Source organism: Chenopodium album, chromosome 19 (assembly GCF_948465745.1).
Source record: "Chenopodium album chromosome 19, dcCheAlbu1.1, whole genome shotgun sequence".
Lineage (NCBI taxonomy): Eukaryota > Viridiplantae > Streptophyta > Magnoliopsida > Caryophyllales > Amaranthaceae > Chenopodium > Chenopodium album.
In genome coordinates, this window is record NC_137852.1 from 14079720 (window position 1) to 14105268 (window position 25549).

The following is a 25549-nucleotide window of genomic DNA, read 5'->3' on the forward strand; positions in this document are numbered from 1 at the left end:
AAAATAAAAATATGAGAATAGGAAAGTTTTTTAATAAATAAATATAAACTATATATAAAATCATAAAATATTCGGCTAATACAATGCCCGCCGATGAGGTTATTTTGGATGAGGAATACGAGGGGTCAGAAAAGGAAAGAGGGCCTTGGTGGCGCCCCTTCCACCCCGAGTGATACCATACTAAGGAAATCAGGCGGTGAAGATGCCGCCTCTAGATCTGGATCAGAAGCGTCTGGCTTTTGTCAAGATAACTTTGCGGCTGACTTTTAACAACCGGCTAGGGGGCTTGTCCTTCCAGACCCAAATTTGACTGGAATGCTCCCCAAAGACATTGCCCTCCTAAACACTAGCTTTGATGCCTTCCAAGATGCGCATCCCATAGGGAACGGATGGCAAATAGAAGTTCCACCTGTGGAGGCGACGGTTGCTTGGGAAGACGATATAGATAATGCTGACAATTATTTCGTGTGCAATGAGGCCGTGATCAAAGCCGGTCGTTGCTTTCCTTTCCACACAGGGATTAAGAAAGTTCTGAGGGGGTATGAATTGGGCATCTGGCAACTCACCCAGAATTTTTGGATTAATATTCTGATCTACATCGCCGCCTGTGAGTTTCAAAATATAGAGTCAAGTTTTGCAGCCTTTGCTCATATACACTGTATGAGCCGAGCACCAGGCGGGTATGGGGCTTGGTACACATTGACCACCCACTCGCAGTTTCTGATGATCGAGTTTGGACAAACTGTCCAAATGGACTGGCTGGAAAGAGAAGTTTTACTTGATCTCCTTGCCCACACTTGGACACAACCGGTTCTTATGCCAGTACAATAAAGAGCCGGCCTTACACTACTAGAAAAGTGCCGATTTCCGACGGAAAAATTCCTTGGAAACACCTTGTTTTCCGTCGGAAATAGGGTTTCCGACGGAATTCCGTCGGAATGTGTCGTCGGAAAACCTTTCGTAGGAAAAATGGACTTTTCCGACGAAATTTCCGTCGGAAACACATTTCCGACGAAATTTCCGACGGAAATCATGCATCGGAAGACAAATTGGGTCCCGGAAAAGTCCGTCGGAAATTTACGATGGAAACCAATTCCGTCGGAAAATTCCGACGGAATTTCCGTGGGAAACTTCTACCAAAAAAAATAAAAAAAAAAACCCCACCCCACCCCACACCACCACCCACCACCACGTCCAACCCCCACTGCCACCCCACAAGCCAAAAAAAAAACCCCTTCCCACCCCCACACCACCACGCACGACCACGTCCAACCCCCACCACCACCTTAACCCATTTCACCCGAACCCACCTAACCCGAACTAACCCACCCACCAGACCCACCACGACCCTAACCCAATAACCTAGATCTACCACCACCTTAACCCATTCAACCCTAACCCACCTAACCCGAACTAAACCACCCACCAGACCCACCACGACCCTAACCTAACCACCCTTAAACCCAGATCCCATACCGAAGTCTAACCAAAAAACCCATACCCCACCCTCATCCATACCCAGATCCACCCACCTAAACACCCAAACCCTAACCACCTAAACGCATATCAGCCACACCCACCACCACCACCACCACCGAAATCCATATTTAAAAAAAAAAATCGGAAACAAAAACGAAAAATTAAACCACAAAACATACCTGAAATTGAAATATGCTTCAAATATCAACATGGAAACGGTTTAACAAGGCCAAATTCGGCCATGAAAAGTGTAGATCTAAACTTTTCATGGCCGAATTTGGCCTAAAAAACCTTTCAAGTAGTTGGTTGATGCCGTTTGTGTGTTGGTTGTTGATGACGGTGGTGATTGATGACGGTGGATGTGTTGTTGTTGATGCCGTGGTGTTTGGTGACGGTGTTTGTGTTGTTGTTGATGCCGTGGTGTGGTGGTCGAAAGAGGGGAAAGTACGGAGAAAGAAAGGAGAGAGAACAGAGAGAAGAGGAAAGACAGAGAGGAGAACGAGAGGAGATCGAGAAAAGAAAACGAGAGGAAAGTGAAGAAGATAAGAGGGAGAAGCAGAGAGGAGAACGAGAAGAGGGGAAAGAAGAGGAGAGAGAAGGGGGAAGGAGAAGACGAACAGGAGAGAGGAAGGAGAAGAGAAGAGGAGAGAGGAAGGAGAAGAGGAAAGAGTGAGTGAAGGGGGAAAAAAGAAGTAGTGGAGGCGGAAGGAGAGGAAGGTGTTATTAGGGTTTTAAAAAAAAATTTCTTTTTTTTTTTAATTTGTTCCGACGGAAAATTCCGTCGGAAATTGTACTTTCCGACGGAATTTTCGTCGGAAAAGACATATATTCCGACAGATTTATTTTCCGTCGGAAATTTCCGACGGATTTCCGACAGAATTATTTAATTCGTCGGAAATATCCGACGGGAAAAAAATCCGTCGGAAATTTCGTTTTTTCCGACGGAATAATGGGTCCGTCGGAAGAAGTCCGTCGGTATTAAGCTGTTTTCTTGTAGTGTTACTGGGTAAGAAGGGTGCCCTTCCTCGTATCTCGTCTAGAGCTTAAGAGAATATAGTTGGGCCTGACTTTTTTGAGACCACGACTGAGACCATGGGGGATGGGACTCTGATGATTGTTCCAAAGAACCGGATTCCCCATCCGGACTTCCTGAAGGATGAGGCCTTCCTATCCGCCTTTAGGCTTAGCACCATGTTCACAAAGGGTAGATTTATTATGCACCCGACAGTTTGCCGCCTCGATCTATTAATGCACTGTTTGATTTTTGAGTTTATTTAACTAACTGTTTTCTTGCTTTTGCAGAAGAAGCTTTGAACATGGTTAATCCAAACAAGACACCAGCGAAGTTTGCCTCGTAACTGAGAAAAGAACAGCTGTGAAAGAAACAGGGAGCCTTAAAGGCCAAGAAAAGCGGGGTAAGACCGTCTGTCATTCTTCCTAGCTCTTTTACTTTTTTTTTATCTTTTTTTTTTTGCCGATTGTAATCTTGTTCTCTTAATTTTTGCAGAGTGGGAACAAATCTATTCCCTGCTCCATCTCCAAGCCATTCAAACGACTGGGGGATGACCTAGCCAAAATCCCAGCTAAGACTGTGAGGAAGAACTCTTCCCAAACAACCTTTTCAGCCAAACTAGATTGTCCAACAACCGAGGGTAAAACCTCGTCTGCACTGAAGGCTCTGAGCGAGCCAAGAAATAGCAGAATGCCTCTACGACATCGAAGAGTGGCGAGCCACTCAATGTTGCAGTAGGCACTTAATGGCTAGAGGGGGGGGGAAGCTCCTAGCTCGAGGCCCAAGGTAAGACTAGCATTGAACTTCAATTTCTTGGCTACTTGACTTTATGCGAGTTAAGACTCGGGTCAGCCCCTCTGGAGGTTAAGTCAGCTGCCGGCAGAGGATGAATGCCAATTATGCTGCCTTCTCACCAAGTACTTTTTGTGGTGCAGATGTTACCTCAGATCCGCCTGATGTGAAGGCATTTGCTAAGCAGATGCTGCGGTCTCTAACCAGGTTTGAGAAGAATTTTGTTCCTAACGTGCAGGGGGTGGATTTTGACAAGGTTCTGGGCCTGCTAGCTGAGGTAACATTCACCTAATGTTTCATTCTTTTGTTTTCATTTTGATTCAAGAGTTTAACTTGCTGCCTGCCCCTTTCAGACAATGTTGAGGGTAGACGGGCTGAGGGTCCCCTTCAGTAAGAAGTAGGACACTACTAAAATTCGGTCAAATTGCGACCGTTTTTCTATGACCGTCATGAAAACGATCGCAAAAATTGATATTTGCGACCGTTTTTTAAGCGGTCGCAAATTTGCGACCGTTTATGGGCTATAAAACGGTCGCAAAGGTAAGTAAATATATTTTAAAAATAAAATTCACGTGAAAATTTATTCAAAATTAAATTAATTCTGTTACGACCGTTAGTAGCGGTCGCAATATGTGTTAATTACGACCGTTTGAGAAACGGTCGCAAAATTACGACCGCCATACCGGTCGCAAAAGTGTTTTATTAATTTTTTTTTTTAAAAAGGGTATGTAAGGAGATCACCCAAACCCTATTAGAACTACAGCCGTCACACGCATCCTCTATCCTCTCTCTCTCCTCACGCATCCTCTTCTCCTCTCTCTTTTTCTCAAACCCTTCTTCTTTCTCTCTCTTCTCTTTCCTCTTTCCACCTCCTTGTGAACAGCCCTCATCTCATGAATCCTCTTCTCCTCATCTTTTTCTCCTTCTCTTGCATCTCTTCTCTTCACCAACCCGAATGAAATAGAGCATCCACCGTCACAAGCAAAGCCAACCGTTAAAAGAAACACGCTAGTTTGGTGTTTATGGTCAAATTCGACCTTAAAAATTCTAGATCTGGAGTTTTCTTGGTCGAATTTGACCATATTAACCTAAAGAGGAAGATAGATTATAAGAGGTATGTTTATTTTTCGAAAATTTTGTTTATTTTCAAATTTTGTGGTTGAATTTCGTTTTTAGTTAGAATTTCCATGTTTGTTTGATTTTGTTATCGAATTTTGTTTGCGTTTCTGTTCCAATTACTTTGATTTTGGTTTTATTTTGAGTTTTTTTTAGTTCTGTTCGATTTTGTTTGAATTTCATAGATTTTTGGTTTGATTTTGAGCTCGAACTTGTCGAATTAAGGTTCGAATTGGTGGGTTTAATTGTTGAATTTTGGTTCGATTTATGAGGGTTTTATTTCGTTTTTTATTTGATTTTTTGTCGAATTTTTTGTTCGATTATGTGGGTTTAATTGTTCTGTGTTTATTTTTTTAGGTTGAATTTTTGGCCGATTTTTTTATTTAATTTTTGTTCCTTTTTTGGTTTAATTTCTGAGCATTTTATTTGTGGGTTAATTGTTTTGATAAATTTGGATTTTTTTTCCGAAATTGATTGATTTTTGTAGGTGATTTTTTTAAAAAATTTTTTACTGTTTTTCTGGGTTAAGGGTGAGTGGTGGTGGGCGAAGGTGGGCGAAGGTGGGCGAAGGTAATGGTGAGTAGAGGGCGGCATAGGCGGCTACTGGTTGTTTAGGGTGGGCAGCGGTGGTGGTTTGGGTGGGATCTGGGTTAAGGGTGTGGGTGGGATCTGGGTTAAGAGTGGGTGGGTGGGTTTTTTTTTCTTTTTTTTTGTTTTTTTAAAAACTTTTAGCGACGGCTTAGGACAGTCGCTAAATTTAATATTTGCGACCGTTTCATAAGGCGGTCGCAATTTATAATATTTTCGACCGTTTTTGAAACGGTCGTTGAAAATAGGGTAAACGACCGTTAAAAATTTGCGACCGTCAAACGGTCGTAAATCTTTTTTTTTTGCGACCGAGATAATAACGACCGCCTGGTTGCGACCGTTGACGGTCGCAATTATGTTTTGCGACCGTTTTTACTATTTTTTGCGACCGTGTGCGCCGGTCGCAATTTGGCCAATTTTTAGTGGTGGGATGAGGTAAATGATGCCAAAAAGCGGGCCACTCAAGCTCTCAACTCTGCTGATTACAGTAAAATTATGCGTGATGTTGAAATTAAAGTAGTACAGTTGTAATAGGAGGAGCTAATCAAAAACTTGACAACTACTAATGACGCTGCCAACAACCGGGTGTCCAACCTTGAGCTAAAGCTTAAAAACACAAAATCCGATCTCAAGGCATTTGAGGGGGTTGATAAAGAAGATAACAAGTTAAGGGCGGACGTCAGCCGGCTAGGGGTTGAGTTTAAGGTGTTCAAGCTGACATATGACTACGCCACTGCGGTGTGTGATGCTCAAGCTTTGAACGAGCAGGCGCCGCCTCCATTTGAGGCATGGGCCTTAGAGCAAGGCTATGAGGTTTCAGATGATGAGTAGGAGGCGGCTGAGGGTTAAACTGGTCCAATCCCGGCTGATTAGGTCCCAGTTGGCCAAAACAAAGCAAACCCCTCAGCCGGCCAGGTTTAACCGGAGCCTACTCAGCAAACCTAGTTCAGCCACCCTTAGTTCTTTTTGCGGTAGTATGCCAACAATTTTTATTTCTCTGGCCTGTGAACTGAGTATGTTTGTTTTTAACCGACTATGGAGTCGGACCACAATATTTTTATTTTGCTTTTATCTCGGATGTAGATCCGATTAACAATATCACCCGGCCGTTGTGCCGTTTTTTAATTTATGAAGTATGCCGATTGAGTTGGTTTTATTTTGTTTCGATTTTTGCACTTGTATATTTTGCATATATACCTAAATTTTTCTTAAGTCTTTAATAGCAAACGCTAAATACTAATTCGGCTGTACTTGCCCCTAGGCGGCTGTGTGGTTGGTTTCAGGTAAGATTAATTGATTGATTGGCTTGGGAACGTTTGATAATTTAAGGAGTATGAGATGTTCCTAAGTCAATCAATCACAGTAATGATTGCCCCAAACAAAGTACATAGCTATCCATTGTTATAGGCGTTCTAGCCTCTTCCGCAGGTGGTAAATGACCTCTTGAGATGAATGTAATTACGCTCAATGCCCCTTTGCCCCATTGGGAGGACCTGCATTATTTTGGAACAAATAATCTTAGTAAGAACTTCGGTCGGTCACCGACTGATGTCTTTGGACATCCGGTTTTTTCAAAAACTTTGTCGTTCTCTAGATTATTTTGGTTACACGTTTATGAGTTAACCAATTAGATCATTCAATCTTTGCCGTCTACATTAGTTTGTAGAGCAAATAATAGAGTGCCATCTGCGACGATAACACCCGGAGGGGCGTCGCCGGACACCATGTTCCGTATTGAAGCAGGCGAATTTATAAAATTTTACAACCATCCGGCCATAGGCCTCATGTCTTTTTTCAAAAACGGATGCATATCCACTAAGGCTTTTTGTGGTTAGTTTATTATCAGGCCATTGGCCTGTCGTCACTTGGACGTCAATTTAGCCACTAAGTTTTTAACTTAGCTTAAATCATTTATAAATAGGGATGGGCCGTATATGTATTGCACAGGCGGTGTATGATATATTACTCAAGCATCAAATAATAAATTTGGAAACAAATTTTTTTTTTTCATTGATAGACGTCTTATTTACAAAACTTACAATTCTTAGAAGTAGTACTGTATGGAATATTTCAAGCATCTTAACCCCAAGATTGAACCCCACTGTGATCATACACTTAAGTATGGTGGCGTCCAAAGGGAAAGAAAAGAGAGCAAAAGAGTCGCCAACAAGTTGTAGGAACTTGTAAACCGTTCACAAGGTGAAGGTGAAACCCCTTAACGATCCATGAGATCGTCAACTCCAAAAGATCTTGAACCAAATAGGGTTCGGGGATGAGGGTACGAATTCAATCTACAAAAGAAAGAACCCGCCCTATAAAATAGGCCTCTACTTTATTCTGCTCGTATTCATGTGCGATTTTTGATTAACATGCAAACAATAGATTAACTCTATGTTGGTTGAATGTTAATGCACAAATAAAATTATGATTGGCGATCACTTGAATTAAAATCATATTAGCCTAAAGCAAATTATTAATTATCATATTAAGCGTGATTTCAAGTACAAATTCCCTTTAAACATGCATAAAAGGCGTGATCAAGCAATACCAATAAATATATCAAGCAACATAATATAATAATCATAATAATAATAATAGCATAATCATAATCAAAATCATGTTAATAATAAAGCATAAATATAATAGCAAGATCCTAGGCATGATACTAACAAGATTAATAACAAATCCTAGCATGTCACTAAACATTAAAAATCAAAACTTTAACCCTAACATGATACTAACATGCTATTAGAACTAATAAGAGGCACACTAAACATGATTCTAGAAAGCAATAAAAACATCCTAACATGATACTAGGAATTAAACAATATAGGCATGCTTTCTACATTGAAATAAATAATGAGTAAGCTAATTACTTACTTTGAAGCCTCGCGCCTCTTTCTAATAACAAAATACACGCGTTAGTAAACTTCAATTAAAATAATAAATAATAGAATTAAATAATTAAATTAAAGAATGGAAAGAAAGAGAAAGAAGTTTAGATTGAATTTGGGACCAAACCCTCATAATTTATCAACCTTGCACGTCTAGGGCGAAGACAACTTCAAACTTGGCTGGTTGTTTCACAATCTTATGTATGCGGAATTGTGTTTGCAAAAGGGTTGGTTTAGAAAGAGAGAGAATATCAAGTAAGCCTTGATTAGAGTTGATGATTGAAAAACGGAGGTCGATGACCCAATTTATAGGAAAAATAGTCCGGAAAAGCATAGAATTTGATAAGGAATAAAACTGCACACTGTCGCCGCAAATCCACTCAGTCGCTTGGCGATATAGTCAGTCTCGCGGCTACAAGGTCTGTCGTGTGGCGCCAGACTTGTCGTTTGGCGACAGCCTGACTTTTACGTTCTTTCCACGCGGAATCCGATCTTTAACCAAATTTGATCTACGGAATCTTTACTGGAGCTAAAATCGTATTTTAATAAAATAATAAAATAGTAATATTTTATTCCAAATAAAAATCCATCATAATATAATTATTTATCCTAACTCTATTAGAATTTAAAAGAACCTTCTAGAGACTTATAGAAGATTATAATTAATCCTAATAATTTTAGGAATAATAATTAACAATTGGCCCTCCTCTAGATCATTGGACCGCATGTGTAAAGATCAAACCGGACCCTGTTTAGTATTTTGGCCATAACTTCCTCAATATCATCAGAATTACGCTTATAATATATCATTAGAAAGCTCTTTGAAAACCCCATCTAACTACACTATCATTGGACCCTTGTCACGGACCAAACTAAACTGGATTAGCTATTTTCACAAAATAAGGTTATTTTAAAAAATGGAGAGAAGAGAACTTTAATAAAAACGAACCGCAACCCTTGACTTTTCACACTTTCACCTCATTCGATTATGATTCGACGCGAAAGGTATTTATCACTGGGTTTGTTTTGGGGAGACACAAATGGGTGTCTACAAGAAGCTTTGTAAGTTATCTACAATCCAATTAAGTTGTAGGCAGCCGCTTGCCGTCTAGGGTTTCCAGGCGGTAGGTGCCGTCTCTTGCTTCATCATAGACCTGGTAGGGGCCTTCTCAATTGGGAGTAAGCTTTCTAAGCTCATTGGCCTTACCGATTGCCTCCATTTTCATAACACAAAGTCCCCAACTCCCAGAAGGTGCTTATGTACTTTCTTGTTGTAGGCTCTTGTCATTCTCAATTGGTAAATCTCATGACGCAAGGCGGCGTTGCCCTTGCGCTCGGGGAGTGAGTCCAATGCTACGCGAATGGCCTCCTGTGACACCTAAAAATGTCTCCCCAAAACCAAACCCGATGATGAACAACCTTTCACCGCCGTTATTGGTTGGGTTGAGTATTTAATCTTTGGAGTGCTTAAATCCATGTTCTATCCAGTACTACCTCCGTTTTTTAATAGTTGACACGTTTTGACTTTAGCACTATTCACACACTCGGCTTTGACCATGTTTTGTGATTTATACGTAATGAAAAATATAGTCATGTACGGTCTTGTTATATTCGTTACGGTATATATTTTCAAAATATCAACTTTTTATAATTTTTACTTATCGGTAACTAAAGATATTAACGTTTTGATTTGTGCATTGGAAAACGTGACTAAAGAAACGGAGGAAGTATATTTCATAAATCAATCCAAATTCTAGCTCATTTCCCTAAACCATAACTTATTTTCCACTTTTCGTATCCACATCACAAAACCGAGAGAAACTGATTTTATGGCTATATATCTTTGATCCAATTATTATTTCGTTGGATAGGCCTTTTAATAAGCTTTCTAACCATATATCATAAGTCCAATACCGATTTAAAACGAATAAGATATGAGGCAAACACTAAACTAGGTCCAAAACCGACACCCTTTTACTAAAACGGTCATATCTTAAAATCTACATATTATTTTTATCTGATTCTAAATGGGTTAGAAATCAGACTTGATAATATTTCCAATTATATATTATTTGTTTTATTCCAAGTTGCAGATCAAAAGTTATGATAATTTTAAAAAAGCGTAAAAAACTGGAATTACCGCGCAATAGCTAAAATGCCACGATGCGGCAAATGCTGACTTGTCACGGGGCATATTGCCGTGACACGGCGCCCTTTTTGTGTAATTCTGCCTTTTCTTCACACGTTTAATCCACCGTGTCACGGGAATATTGCTGCGCCATGGGATTTTGCACCGTGTCACGGTACAATTTCCCGTGCCACGGTGCCCATTCTGTGACACGGGGATGTTCCGTGTAATTTCCGCGTACTTTTTTTTACCTTGACACGGTGTACTGTACCGTGCCACGGTGGATACAGCCGTGTCGCGGTACGTATGCCGTGTCATGGAATCTTCTCGTGTCTTTTTCGCGTAAACCATTCACGCGGTTTTACTCCCGCAGGTCAAATATTTCCCGCGTCACTCCAATTTTCCCCGCGTCACACTAATTTACCCCGTGATGCGGTAGAATCTGCCGTGTCGCGATAGCCTTTTTCAGGGTTTTTATCTTTTTAGGGTTTCGTGTGTGCCCTTTACTCATTTTCCCTATAAATAAGACCCTCATTTATGCAGTTCGGGGAAAAAATCATTCTCTCGTCTTCTCTTTTACACCAAAAACCGTTCTCTCTCTCTCTCTCTCTCTCTCTCTCTCATATTCTAAGCCTTGAATCTATATTCTTTAACACTATTCTTCCTTTAAGCACTCCAAGGAGTCCATACAACACCTGAGGTTCCGTCCTTAATCCAAGGCGTGAAAGGTACAAATAACTGAGGGTTTGGACCAAATCAACTCTACTTTTATTTAATTTAATTTATATTTGATTTTTTTATTTTATTGAATTTACTAACAATTTATTCATGATGTAGAAATTTAAAGGAATGCGAGGAATGTGAGTAACACTACTAAAAATTAAGGTTTTTGCGACCGCCTCAAACGGTCGCAGAAAACAGCAAAAACGGTCGCAATTCATAATTGCGACCGTCAACGGTCGTTATTTCCGTGGTCGCAAAAAAAATTATTACGACTGTGTGACGGTCGCAGATTTATTGCGACCGTTTTTGTTATTTTCAACGACCGCAAAGGAAACGGTCGCAAATATAAATAATTGCGACCGGTAAAAGAAGCGGTCGCAATTATGGAAATTAGCGACCGCTTTTGGCCGTAGCTAAAAGTTGAAAATAAAACAAAAAAAAATATTACGCACCACCCCTGCTCTTCACAGCCACGCCCCCCACTTCTCACACCCAAGCCAACTACACCCACTGCCCTTTCCCAGCCAATCACCTTTACCCACCACACTGCACAACTTAAAACACCACCCAATCACCACGAAAACCCCAGCCACCCACCACGAAAACTAGCAAAAATCAACCCAAAACACAGATAAAATCAAACCCAAATAAAACAGATAATCCAAACAAAAATTCAAACGAAAAAAAGACAAAATTCCAATGATTAAAACATGAAAAAATTCGAATTAATAAAAAAAAAAACAGACAAAATTCGAAGTAATAGACCACAAAATCAAAAATGATACAATTATCAAACCATAATCATCCAAAAAAATCAAATCCAAAATAAAATTGACAAAAATCAACCCAAAAATCGAAACGAAAATCAAACATACATAGTAATATTAACAAAAATAACAAAATCAAACCCAAACATTAACAAAAAAATGAAAAAGAAAATGAATCCCAAAATGAACAAAAATTAACATTCGAGTACTGAAATTCGAACAAAAAATCAAAAAAATTCGAATAAAAAATCAGAAAAACAAGTATAAACACGATAACATACCTTAAATCTCGAGTTGACTTCGAATTTCACCTTAAATTTGGTTTAATAAGGCCAAATTCGACTATGAAAAGTCTAGATCTAAACTTTTCATGGTCGAATTTGACCTTAAAAACCATCAACTTGTTAAGCCTTAAGATTGTGACGGTGGAGATAGTGGTGGTGAGCTAAAGCTTGACGGTGAAAGACATGGTGGTGACGGTTGGTGTCGGTTGAATGTTTGGACGATTTTCGATCTATTTCGTTGAAGTGTGTCTGATTTCCGGTGATAAAAGTCAAAAAATGAAGGAGGAGAGGAGGAATGATGGAGGAGAAGAGGAATGGATCGAGAGAACGAAAGATGAAGACAGAGAGGAGAGAGAAAGAGAAAAGAGAGGAGCGGCTGCTGAAAGTGTGAAAAGAAATTAGGGCTAGGGTTAGTGGGCTTTTATACCAAAAAAAAAAGAAAAAAACTACTTTATTTGCGACTGTTGAAAACGGTCGCAACTAGCGACTATTTGCGACTGTGAGTTAAAAAGGTCGTAATTTGCGACTGTTTTAGGCGGTCGCAACTACTTTATTTTTATTTTTAATTAATTTTCACATGTATTTATTAAAAAAAATATTTAAATATACTTGCGACGGTTCAAATGGTAAAAAACGGTCGCAAAATTGCGACCGCCTTTAAGACGGTCGCAGATTTTTATTTTTGCGACCGTTTTATTGACGGTCGTAAAAAAACAGTCGCAATTTGCCCGAATTCTAGTAGTGTAATTAATTAATTTAATTACTTATTTTATATTGCTAGTATCATGATTAGGATTATTATTTGATTTGACTAACGATATTATGGTTAAATTTCTTCCAATGTTAATGTTAATTTCTATTATTATTATGATCAACATATTGCATGTTTAAAGGGAATATGTAATCGCATTTAACGGCTAATAAGATAATTTGGAAAAGCGGTTTAGGTTCCTTTATATTTAATCAAGTGATCACTAATATTTTAGAGTTATATGTTGCATTAATATTCAACCAATTTAGCCTAATAATAGTTTGGAGCAAATTGAATCTTTGTTTGAATGCCTTTGAGATCACATGAATGTTTTTCACAATAAGAATCGAGTAGAGGCCAATACGGGCGAATGTTACTCCATGACTCACTTCGTACCATCATCCCCGATCCTCCTTTTGTGGTTCCGAACCATATGGAGTTATTAATCTCTGGATTATGAATGGGGTGTAACCTTCACGGGTCAATCGTTATTGCCTATCGTTGTCCCTTATTCGTGGTTGTCATAAATGATCTATGAACGGTTTACATGTTCCTTAAAAACTTGTTGGCGGCTCCCTACTTTGCTTTGTCTCTAATCGTGTCCCTAATCGTAATGTCGATTCCCACTTCCTATGAGTGCGCGTGCCAAGCATATTCACAAAATGCTTTAACGTAGGCGCACTTTGAACGACGCCTACACCTCCCAGTTTGCCTCTTCATCGTATAGTATGACTCGTAGAGTCGGCTCATAGTGTTCGTTGGGCAAGACGAATTAAGCACCGTACACTATGAGAAATGGGGTTTCACTAGTTGCCTTCTTTGCAGTTGTCCGGATGGCCCACATGATCTGAATCAAATTTTCTGCCCATAAACCACCAGCTCTTTCAATTTTCTTTTTGGTGCTGTCTGGGATGAGTTTGTTGAAGGCTTCAACCTAGCCGTTTGCTTGGGGTCGGCCGACTGACGATGCAAAACAATGTGAGATCCCTTGATCTCCCAGCCAAGTTTTGAGCTAAGGCGTTTCAAACTGAGGGCCATTATCAAACACAATAGACATAGGTACCCCACACCGGGTGATGATGTTCTTCCAGATGAAAGAGATGACATCCTTTATCTTGATGCTCTTAACCACCTCTGCCTCCACCCACTTGCTGAAGTCATCCACATCCACCAAAATATATCGCTTTTTGCCTGGTGCACTAGTATAAGGACCTAAAATGTCCATGCCCCATTTAGCAAACGGGATTGGGCTGTGAGTTGCCGTCAGGTTAGTAGTCGGTCGATGGATTAGCTTGCCAAATATTTGACACTTGTCACATTTTTTAATCATCTCCTTCGCGTCTGACTCAAGAGTGGGCCAGAAGTAACTCTGTCGCCTAGCTCTGACGGCTAAGGATTTGCCGCCTATAGAGAGGCGCAATATCTCGCATGTAATTCTTTGATAACTTCCTTACCCTTTTCTAGGGTAACACACTTCAGTAGAGGCTTCAAAAAATCCTGCCTTGATGAAGAGTTCTTTGTTTCTCATCTTGAAGTTTGCAGCTCGTTTCTTCATGACGACTGCCTCTTGTGATGAATCAGGAAGCATACCGTATGTAAGGTTTGCCCGGATGTCATCCCTCCATGTAGAGCTTCGGTCCAGTATTCCAATGGGTTCTTCATGTTTACTTCTTTTTCCCAGAACTTCCCAAAAGACTGGTCGAGGCGTACCACAGCAGGCGGAGGATACCAGTTTGGACAATGCATCCGCCTGATTGTTCTCAGACCTGGGCACTTGACTAAGGTGAAATTCTTCAAGTGTCCCAGCTTCATCTTTGACCGCCTGAAGGCATTTGATCATAGACGGATGAGTGGCTTCATATTCATCAAGGTATTGGCTAACGACCAATTGAGAATTAGAGTAGGCATCAATTTTTGTTGCCCCTGCCGCCTTGCACATGCGGATACCGGCTAGCAGGGCTTCATATTTTTTGCCTCATTGTTTGAGGCTTGAAACTTGAACCGTAATGCATACTCAAACTTGTCCCCTTCAGGAGACTCATAGATAATACCTGCATCGCAGCCGTTCATAGTACAACTTCCGTCTACATACACTTTCCAAACCTTATCAGGATTATCCGGTGGAACCGGCCTTGTCATTTCGACGATGAAGTCTAAAGATGTTCATAATTTTAATACTTGTAATTTATCACATCAAAAGTTGTTTGCTTGGTTTTAATTTAGTGCTTGTTCATTACAAATATTGAATATAAACTGTTCAATTTTAAATTTAATTTGTTCATCATCGTACTGAAAAATGTTTATTTGATTAAGGATATTTTGTGAGAAACTACCTAATAAAGCCTAAATTTTGTGAGAAATTCTCTATAAAAAAAATTCACCGTCAACTTAATTTTAGGATGTTGATCCACCCAAGAATACCCTTAAAACCACCGTGAGGGATGGTTTTCAAGGTGGTAAGATTATATTTGGGGTGGTTAGAGGATATTCCGAGTTGGTGAGGGTAGATTAGTGCTTCGGGATGGTGGATTTTAGAGTTAGATGTGGTGGTTTTGGGGTTGAAAGGTGTTTTTGGATGTGGTGGAGACAATTTCAAGCAAGTTGTATTAGTTTTGGAAATGAAATGGGAGTGTTTGAGGCCGATCAACAATGAAAATCCGATAAAGTTAGTATTTTACAACAATTTACTTTTTCTTAGGTAGTTGTTTACAACATTTTACCTTTACTCCCTCCGTGTTTTTTTTAAGTGATACACTTTCCATTTCCGGCCGTGTTTTTTCAAGTGATACTTTTCCTTTTTTGGCAAAAAAATACATTAAAATATTATGTTTCTCTCATCTCATGGTCCCTACCCAAACCTACTACTACCTTTTTATTATATCTTTCCTCTCACATTCATTACTTTTCAATAAACTATTAATACCACTATATTTCTTTAACAATTTTATAATACTCCACTACCCACTTACCTCTTATTTTATTTAAGTCAATTAAATTGCCTAAAACTATGTGCCGGTCGAAGTGTATCACTTTTAAAAAAATACGGAGGGAGTATTAGTTATTTAATTACAACAATTTTTAAAATTTATTAGGTAGTTTCACGAAAATATGGGTTTTATTAGGTAGTTTTTGACAAAAAAAACCCTAAATCAAATAACAAAGGTGAAGAAGACGATGTACACATTGAGAAAAGATATGTATTAAGAAAAGCACACAAACATCATAGGACTATAAGCATAAATTAAAGGGTATAAACGTATAACAAGCATAATGATTCTTACAAAACAAATGTAACAAATGATATTCAATCAACAAGACACATACGTCATACGTGCATTAAGTTAGGATTTAATGCTTCACTTTCATTTTTTTTGAAACACTTTTTTTTCCTGCAGTGGGTCAGCCGCACCATGCGGGAGGTTGTCAAATCATCAAATGACTAAGTAACCCCTAGACAAAGTAACCCCAAGACAAAAGTAACCCCTAACTGACTTAGTAACCCTTGACCAAATAACCCTGACTGACCTAGTAACCCCTGACCTAGTAACCCCTAACCGACCTGGTAACCCCCGACCTAGTAACCCCAAGTAACCCCTAACCGACTTGGTAACCCCGACCTAGTAAACCCTAGTAACCCCTAACCGACCTAGTAACCCCCGACCTAGTAACCTCAAGTAACCCCTAACCGACCTACACTAGGCGAAAAAAGGGGTTGGCCACCGGTTCAAAACCCCCCTTTGCCACCGGTTTTGAACCGGTGGCCAGTGGGGGGGTGGCAAAACCTAGGACAAAAGGCCACCGGTTCAAAACCGGTGGCAAAATCAAGTATTGCCACCGGTTAACCGGTGGCAATAGTCGTTCCCGCATTTTTTTTTTCTACTAACAACTATTGCCACCGGTTAACCGGTGGCAATAATACCCTAAAAAAACCAAAAAAAAAAAAAAAAAAAAAAATTGCATTTTTTTGACTTAAAATGTTGCACAAACATATATATATGCATAATATACATGTAACACACATATATTCATCAATAACCAGTATATAATAACTACAAATAAATTTCTCATAAAACAATTTCAAATAATTAAGATAATCAGATTTACAAACTAAAATTCCGATATTAAATTAAAATATAATTACAACATTAAAATCTAAAAAAACCCCATACAACATCTAATTCACTATTCTTGCATCTTGGATCTTCGATTTCAGATCTTGATCAATATAACTGCATCAATTAAAACAAAAAAATAAATCAATAAAAATAAACTGTGAAAAAAAAATAACCAAAACACTGCATGTAATCATTAATTGAATAAAAACAACCCACCCACAACCGATGACCCACCCACAACCCACCAGAACCCACGACCCACCCATAACCCATAACCCACCAGAACCCACAACCCACAACCCACCAGAACCCACAAGAACCTACAACCCACAACCCACGACCCACCCACAACCGACGACCCACCCACAACCGACGACAACCCACCACGACCTCTGACCGAACCCACAACCAAACCAAAACCTTACCCGACACCAAACCCACCAGACAGCAACCCAAAATCAATTCGAAAATAACCCCAAATTAATTTCGAAAATCAATTAACCCCAAAATCAATTCGAAAAAACCCAAAATCAATTCGAAAAAAAACCAAAATCAATTACCCCATAATCAATTCGAAAAACCCCAAAATCAATTCGAGAAAACCCAAAAAAATTCGAAAATCAATTAACCCTAACCTCGAATAATTAAACACAACAACATGCACTAACCTCGGACTTGGTGGCGGCGGTGGTTAGTGGCGGTGGTTACGCGCAGAAGACAGAAGAGAGAAGGAGAAGAAAGGGGAAAGGAGAGGAGTGAGAAGAAAGGGGAAAGGAGAAGAGAGGGGAAATAAGGAGTGAGATCGAGGGGAAATAAGGAGAACAGAGGAGGAGAGAGGGGAAAGAGGAAGAGAGGGGAAAGAAGAGTAGTACAGATCGGGGGAGAAGAGGAGGAGAGAGAAGGAGAGAGAAGGAGAGAGAGGCGCCTAAGAGAGAAAATCTGAGGGTATTATTAGGGTTAGGGTATTTAAAGGAGAGAGCTAAGGAACAAAATGGGCCGGTTTTTTTTTTTTTTTAAGAATGCCACCGGTTTTGAACCGGTGGGATTTATGTTTTTCCCACCGGTTCAGTTTGAACCGGTGGCAATAATCTCCCCTCAAAATCCCGCCCATTTTTCCCCACCGGTTTTTAAAAACCGGTGGCCTTGAGGCGGTGCCTATCTTCTTTTTTCACCTAGTGCTAGTAACTCCCAACCTAGTAACCCCAAGTAACCCCTGACCGCCGACCTAGTAACCCGAAGTAATCCCTAACCGTCCTAATAACCCCCAACCTAGTAACCCCTAATAACCCCAAGTAACCCCTGACCGACGACCTAGTAACCCCTAACCGCACCACCTAGTAACCCCGGATCTAGTAACCCCTTACCCACCACCAACAAAAAACTACCACCAACAACCACCACCAACGAACCACTACCAACCTAAACGCCTTGCCACTAGCCCCTAACCCACAAACAAACTCCAATCCAACCAAACCATTAAAAAAAAAATCAAATCAAACAAATACCTTTAAATTTAACAATGGTTTCGAAAATCACTTCAAATATGGCTAAAAAGGTCAAATTCGACCATGAAAATTCTAGATCTAGAGTTTTCATGGCCAAATTTGGCCTTAAAAACTTTGAACTTGTTTTCCGACGACGGAGTCACCAAACAACCACTACCCTCCCAGTGAAACCACTATTTCCAACGAACGAACCACGAAGACGACTATTGATGACGATTGCGAAATTTGTGTTACGTTCTCTGAGAAAATGAGATGAATGTTCTAGCTTGAAGAAGAAGCAAAGAGGAGAGAGAAAGAAAATAGAGAGGAGAGAGAAAGAATTTTAAAAAAATAAAAAAAATTGTGGCTGGCCACACCGTGTGACCAGCCACATATGAAACTTTGTGTTTAACCTGAGGAATGAAACAATTACATGTAATTGTATAGAAAAGTGTTTATAATATTAATTTTATTATTGGAAATTATTTTTTAACAATGTTTTACTTGAATATATAGAAGTCTAAGACATATGTATTTGCATAAATCTTACTGTATTACTTACAAATAGCTCTTGAATTGAACAATTGATGATTCAAAATGAAAATGTGTTGAAACATTAATAACAAAAATGAACATTTGATGATGCTATAATAAAAATGATTTGAACGGCTTAATCCTTATAAATAATTTGCTCTAATTTCTATTTATAGAAAATTCTAAAAATATAATTCTGAAAATATATTACTTTGAAAAAAAAAGCTGCTTTTTATCAAAATGAACATCTAATGATACAAAAATGAACATTTACTAATAAGAAAATGAACATATATAAAAATTGGGGGGGGGGGGGGGGAGTTCAGGCGAGGTAGCGTTCTCCGCCATGAAGTGTAGGTAAATTTTTGTGGCGAAGTGTTAGGTCAAAGCAGGCTTTTCGGACTGGATTTGGACTTTTAATTAAAATTGTGTTTTTAGGCTTGCCCAAACCCGCCCTATTTTTAAGCCGGGCTAGTAGGACGAACCGATGTTGATCACCTATAGACTCATATTTATGTACTGTTCAATACAATCACTTACGAGAGTTACAACCATATATACTTGATTGAATCAAGTAAATTTCTACCATGTTTAGGTTTACAGCAAAATGCAGCTTTATGCCCAAAGTGGGGAACAAGTTTCCTTTCCTAGACAACTTTTTTTTTTTTTTGTTAGTCATACTTTTTTGCCGAACATTATTGTGCATGATTTATTGATTTTCCTCTTCTTTTTGATATAGAATCCATTTCTATGGCATATTAAACACCAATTTCCCACTTCTAATTAAAGAATCAAATTGATCTAGAAATAAATCATACAATACGAAAAACACCAATATTCTACCCAATACACTAACAATTTAACTTAATTCCACAAAAAAAAAACTTCAAATCTAATTCAATACCACAATACTAATACAAATAGATTTAACTCAATGTAACAAAATAAATTTCAAATTTTTAATGTATAGAACAACAAGAGTTCATGAATTATACATTAACAATTTAATATAGGCGAGAATATTCGATTACAAATTGAAAAAACTATCAACGTAACCATGAAAATCAAAAAAAATTTAAAACTTAGTCAAAAATAAATTAAAGAAAAAGATTTTTCTAAACCCTTCGGATTGACTCAAACCTGAAAATTTGGGTTAGGGTTGCTCAATCTATCACCCCGAGTGACCCATGACCCGGAATAATGTGATCAAAATCTAACTCGATCGATTAATTAACGGGTCTAAATATAAGTGAACGGAGGGAGTGGGCGGACCCTCATTGTATGGGATGATATCTGGCATGACCGATATCTTGTGAAAAATCCGATATCTTATGAAAACATGACCAGGTTTTAGTAATTATGGAGAAGATGCTGATATGTTACAGAATGAAAACATATCGGCTCGCCGAAATTCAACACGTGGCGACAGAAGCTCGACACTTGGCACAAAAGGCTCTGCATGGATGAGAGCCACCTGTCAAGGTAAACTATTATAAATAGTAGGTAAGACCTCATTAATGGGGACATTAATTACACTCTTTATCTCTCTAATCTCTCTCTACTTTTTCTCTCTTACTCACTTTCTTTTCTTAAACACCTTTCTGACTTTATCATCGGAGTGGTTATCCCCGGATCACCCCGGGGTTAGCTAACTTCTTCTTATTGTGTAGGTTCTCAGCTTGCCGATAAGGGTATCAGGATCTCAAGTCCGAGTTCTCTGTGGAGTCGGGATCAAACAGAAACAATTTGGCGCTAGAAGGAGGGGAGACAGTTGATCACTTCTATCGCCTAAGAACCTCACATAAAAAATACGTGTACAACAACAACAATCATGACTGGAAACAGTGGAATGCTAGTAGGACAACCCCAGGTGGAGGTAGTAGATGAAACCCACACCCTAGAAGATAACCAGTTCCATATGCCGATAACTCCCCCAGCAGGAGGAGGGGAGGCAGAGGATCCTATGGCGGCATTCACTCCAGATGAGTTGGAAACGGCCGCCAGGGTGATGAGTGCAATGAGTAGGAAGAGGAAGGAGGCTGAGGCAGCACGGGCTGAAAGAGAAGCTGCTCAGACAGATAGAGGAGTATTGCACCGAAACCAGGAAGAACAGTATAACCAGTTGGAGAACCCGTCGAGGAGGCCCCGACATGAGTCGCCAGTAAGGACGCATACAACATTACGGCAGGATGAACAGTCCTCGAGCCGTGTTGTGAGTACCAGAACTCAGCAGCAAAGAAGTTCGCAAGTGGAAGGACAAGCAGTGCGCACGGTGGTGCAGTTAAGGGCATCCCCATTTGCCCAGCACATCTTGGATCAACCAATGGAGAAGGTGAAAATGCCGACTTGTAGGTATGATGGAAGAGGGGATCCGGAAAGATTCATAACGTCCTATGAGGGACACATGATGCTATACACTAACTCGGATGCAGTTTGGTGCAAAGTATTTCCGACAACTCTGATTGGGGCTGCAGCCGATTGGTTCAACAACCTTGAAATTGGGTCAGTAGACAGCTTTGAAAAACTGACTGAGATGTTTGTAGGGCAGTATGTCAGTAACAGCGTAAGGCAGAGAACTTCTGGAGAATTGATGGCTGTAGAGCAGAAACCAGATGAATCTTTGAGGGATTACATCAGGAGATTTAATAATGAGGCAAACACTATTCCGAGATTGCAACAGGAGATAGCCGTGATGGCTTTGATGAATGGGTTGGTTGATTCGGATTTCAAAAGATATCTAACAAGAAAAAGCCTGCCAACGTTGGCAGCGGCGTTCAGTAAGGCCCATGATTACATAAAGAGTGAGGAGTTGATGAAAACAAGTAGTAGACATGTGGCAGCTGGAAAGGGACCAAGTCAGTATGAAGGGACTTCATCTGGAGGAAGCAGGTCAAGAGCTCCTGCCCCAGGAAGGGGAGGAGGAAGTCGGCAGGATACCAGGCCGACAAGACTTCCAATGAGATACAACACCTATACCCCCCTGAATGCACCAAGGGTCGCAATCTACTCAGTGAATCAGAATAGAGAAGATTGGTCAAGGCCGATTCCGATGAAGGCGAAATCCAGAGATGTAAAGAAGTATTGTATGTTTCATAGGGACGTGGGGCATTACACAGAGGAATGTACCCAGTTGAGGGATAATATTGAGGAGTTGATCAGAAAAGGGCACTTAACACAGTATCGGTTGAATACCGGCAGGAATCAACAGCCAGCGCAAATAGCTGAGAGGCAACAAATAGAAGCGAGGCCCGAAAGGACTCAAGGGAGAATAGTCCGACAAGGGGACACGGGAATGCCGCCGTTATCTACAGGAAGAGTAGATGTGATAACGGGCGGGCCGATTCATGGAGGAACGATTAGTGGAGCAAAGAAGCATTTGGCAGAGCACCGACATCTGGTATGTGCTCTAGATGTAGACAATCGTCCTCGGCCGGCATCAATACCGCAAGTTGTATTTACAGAAGAGGATGCACGAGGTGTAGTATTCCCGCATGACGATCCGTTAGTCCTGATAACCAGGATAAATGGTGCTGATGTCAAAAGAGTACTGGTCGATGGGGGTAGCTCAGCAAATGTCCTGTTTGTTCAAGCTTTTAATGAGATGAATATCGGAAGACAATACTTGAAACCGGTATCATACCCCGTGATTGGTTTTAATGGGTCGACAGTGAGGCCAGAGGGGAGTATTGTGTTACCTGTAAGGATGGGTGATGGGCCGCAAGCAAGGGATGTGATGGCAGAGTTTTTGGTGGTGGACGTCAAGTCGGCTTATAATGCAATTATCGGCAGACCGATAATTCATGACATGCAGGCTGTGGTATCGACATACCATTTGGCTATAGCCTATGTGTCAAACCTGGGAGCTGTGGAAAAGGTGTATGGAGGCCAGGTTATGTCGAAAGCCTGTTATGTAACAGCGTTGAAGAACCCAGTTGGAAACACTGCCGTTCCATGTAACCTAACAAAGGAGAGTGAGCCGACAGTGCAAGATCTGGCCATGAAAAACTTTGATGCAAGGCCCGAAGAAACACCAAGGCCGTTGCCAGGAGGAGAAACCGTCCAGGTTCAGTTGCAGCCAGGCAACCCCAGTAGAACAGTGAAAGTTGGGGCTGATATGGATGTGGAAACTAGGTGTAACCTGATAAGTTTGTTGCGCGAGAATGCTGATGTCTTTGCGTTCTCGGCCAGTGAGATGCCAGGTATACATCCTGAGGTAATGGAACATAAGCTGAATGTTGACAGGAAATTCAGGCCGATAAGGCAGAAGAAGCGCAACTTCTCGACTGAGAAAATAGAAGCGATCCAGGCCGAGGTGAATAAGCTCTTGGCGGCAGGGTTTATAGAGCCCTGCACATATCCGGAATGGTTGGCAAATGTAGTTATGGTGAGGAAGCCGACAGGAAAGTGGCGAATGTGTGTGGATTTTACAGATCTCAACAAGGCTTGCCCCAAGGATTGCTACCCACTACCCCGAATAGACAGGCTGGTAGATTCTACTTCTGGCCATGCTATGCTCAGTTTTTTAGATGCATTTTCGGGATACCATCAAGTCAGCATGCATAAGGCTGATAGGAACAAAACGGCTTTTATAACAGATGTTGGGGTATACTGTTATAAGGCAATGCCGTTCGGGTTGAAAAATGCTGGGGCAACTTATCAAAAGCTGGTTGATAAGATTTTCGAGAAGCAGAAAGGGCGGAACGTTGAGGTGTATGTGGATGATACAATAGTAAAGAGCAGGAACAGAGAAGACCATGTAGCCGACCTGAAGGAAACATTTGAAACCCTGAGAAAGTACCAAATGAAGCCGAATCCGGAAAAGTGTGTTTTTGGGGTAAGATCAGGGAAATTTTTAGGTTTTATGGTCAGTGAACGGGGAATAGACGCGAATCCAGATAAGGTGAATGCGGTGCTGCAAATGAAACAACCGAAAACCATTCGTGATATCCAGAGGTTAACAGGCAGAATGGCAGGGTTGACCAGATTTATCAGCAAGTCGGCTGATAAGGCTCTCCCGTTTTTTATGGTGCTAAGAAAGAACAAGACATTTGAATGGGGAAAGGAACAAAGTGATGCCTTGGAAGTAGTGCGGAATCATCTTAGATCTCTTCCCACAATTGCCAGGCCTGAGAAGGGAGAAGTATTGCAATTGTACATATCGGCATCGCCAAAAACAGTGGCAGCTGCCTTGTTAGTAGAAAGGAGGAAGCAGCAACAGCCGATTTACTTTGTCAGTCATGTGCTGAATGCGGCAGAACGCAGATATCCAGTGATAGAGAAAATGGCGTTGGCAGTGATAGTGGCAGCTCGGAAGTTGAGACCTTATTTTGATGCGCATTCTATAGAAGTTCTTACCAATCACCCCTTGGAAAAATCGTTGCGCAGAATGGATACATCAGGTAGATTACTAGCATGGGCAGTTGAGTTGTCGGAGTATGAGATAAGTTACAAGCCTAGAACATCAATTAAGGCTCAAGCATTATCAGATTTCATTGTAGAAACCACATACACAGATGAAGAAGAGGAGTTGGGGACGTGGCAGGAATCAGTTGACGGGTCAGCCACGGCAACGGGGGCAGGAGCTGGGATTGTGATAACGGCCCCAGATGGAAAAATATTTGAATACGCCATGAAATTCAAGTTCAAGGCAACAAATAATGAGGCCGAGTACGAAGCTGCAGTGGCTGGAATGCAGCTATCGATAGCGGCAGAGGCAAAACGGCTAGTTTTGACAACTGACTCGCAGTTGGTGTCAAGCCAGTTTAGTGGGGAATACGAAACTCGAGAGCCGGCAATGGTGAAGTATTTGGAGAAAATGAAGCAGTTAGCGGCTCAGTTGCAATATTTTGAGGTTAAATTGGTTCCGAGATTGAAAAATGCTCAGGCAGACGCACTGGCAAGATGGCAAGTTCAAGTTTTAATGACTTGGAAAGAACAGTAATGGTTGAGATACTAAGGCAGAGAAGCATAGATGAGATATCGGCAAATGTCTGTTGTGTTAATGTGGAGGATCAATGGTATGATAAAATACTAGCATACATAATTCACGGTGTAGGGCCAACAGATAAGAAAGAGCTGAAGAAGTTACAGAAGGATAGCGTGTGGTTCGTTATGTATCAGGGCCAGTTGTATAAAAGGGGGTTTTCACTGCCGTTACAGAGGTGCATAACGGGTTCCGAATCGATAAAGTTAATGGAAGAATTGCACGAAGGAAGCTGTGGGAATCATCTTGGGGCAAGAGCCCTATCCAGAGAGGCAATGAGAAGGGGATACTATTGGCCGACAATGAATGCGGATGCTTTGGCTTATGTTAAAAAATGTGAGAAGTGCCAGAAGCATGCCCCAGTTATCAACCTTCCCCCAAATGATCTTACGCCGATATTAAATCCAGTTCCCTTTGCCCAATGGGGAATGGATATAGTAGGGCCGTTCCCATCAGCCACAGGTGGAAGGAGATATCTGATAGTAGAAATTGACTATTTCACCAAATGGATAGAGGCAGAGCCAGTAACAAAGATAACGGCGTCAGAGGTGAAAAAGTTCATATGGAAAAGCATATTCACCAAGTTCGGGTTGCCGATGGCGATGGTTTTTGATCATGGAACCCAGTTTGACTGTAAGCCAGTCAAAGATCTCCTAACAATATATAAAGTGAAATATGCTTATGCAGCAGTATGCCATCCACAGTCTAACGGCCAAGCAGAGGCAGCAAATAAGCAAATCATAACAGCAATAAAGAAAAAGATCGAGGATGCAAAGGGTTTATGGGCAGATTTGATACCAGAGATACTGTGGGCAAACAGGACGACAGCGAGAGAAGCCACAGGGGAGTCACCCTATAACCTGGTTTTTGGAACAGAAGTAGTCATACCAGCAGAAGTT

At 40.6% G+C, this 25549-nt stretch overlaps 1 protein-coding gene across 1 annotated transcript; it reads left to right on the forward strand.

Moving 5' to 3' along the window:
- Positions 1-20498: 20498 nt before the first annotated feature.
- On the forward strand, positions 20499-24608 carry LOC145594083 (uncharacterized). Its single transcript, XM_081650422.1, has 2 exons — positions 20499-21015; positions 21100-24608. The coding sequence occupies exons 1-2, from the start codon at positions 20499-20501 to the stop codon at positions 24606-24608; spliced, it is 4026 nt and encodes a 1341-aa protein (XP_081506548.1).
- The last annotated feature ends 941 nt before the right edge of the window (positions 24609-25549 follow it).

Coding starts and splice junctions, on each gene's coding strand:
- LOC145594083 (XM_081650422.1), top strand. CDS start 20,499: ATGACTGGAAACAGTGGAATGCTAGTAGGACAACCCCAGGTGGAGGTA. Junction 21,016..21,099: donor GAAGGTGAAAATGCCGACTT/GTAGGTATGATG, acceptor ACTCGGATGCAG/TTTGGTGCAAAGTATTTCCG.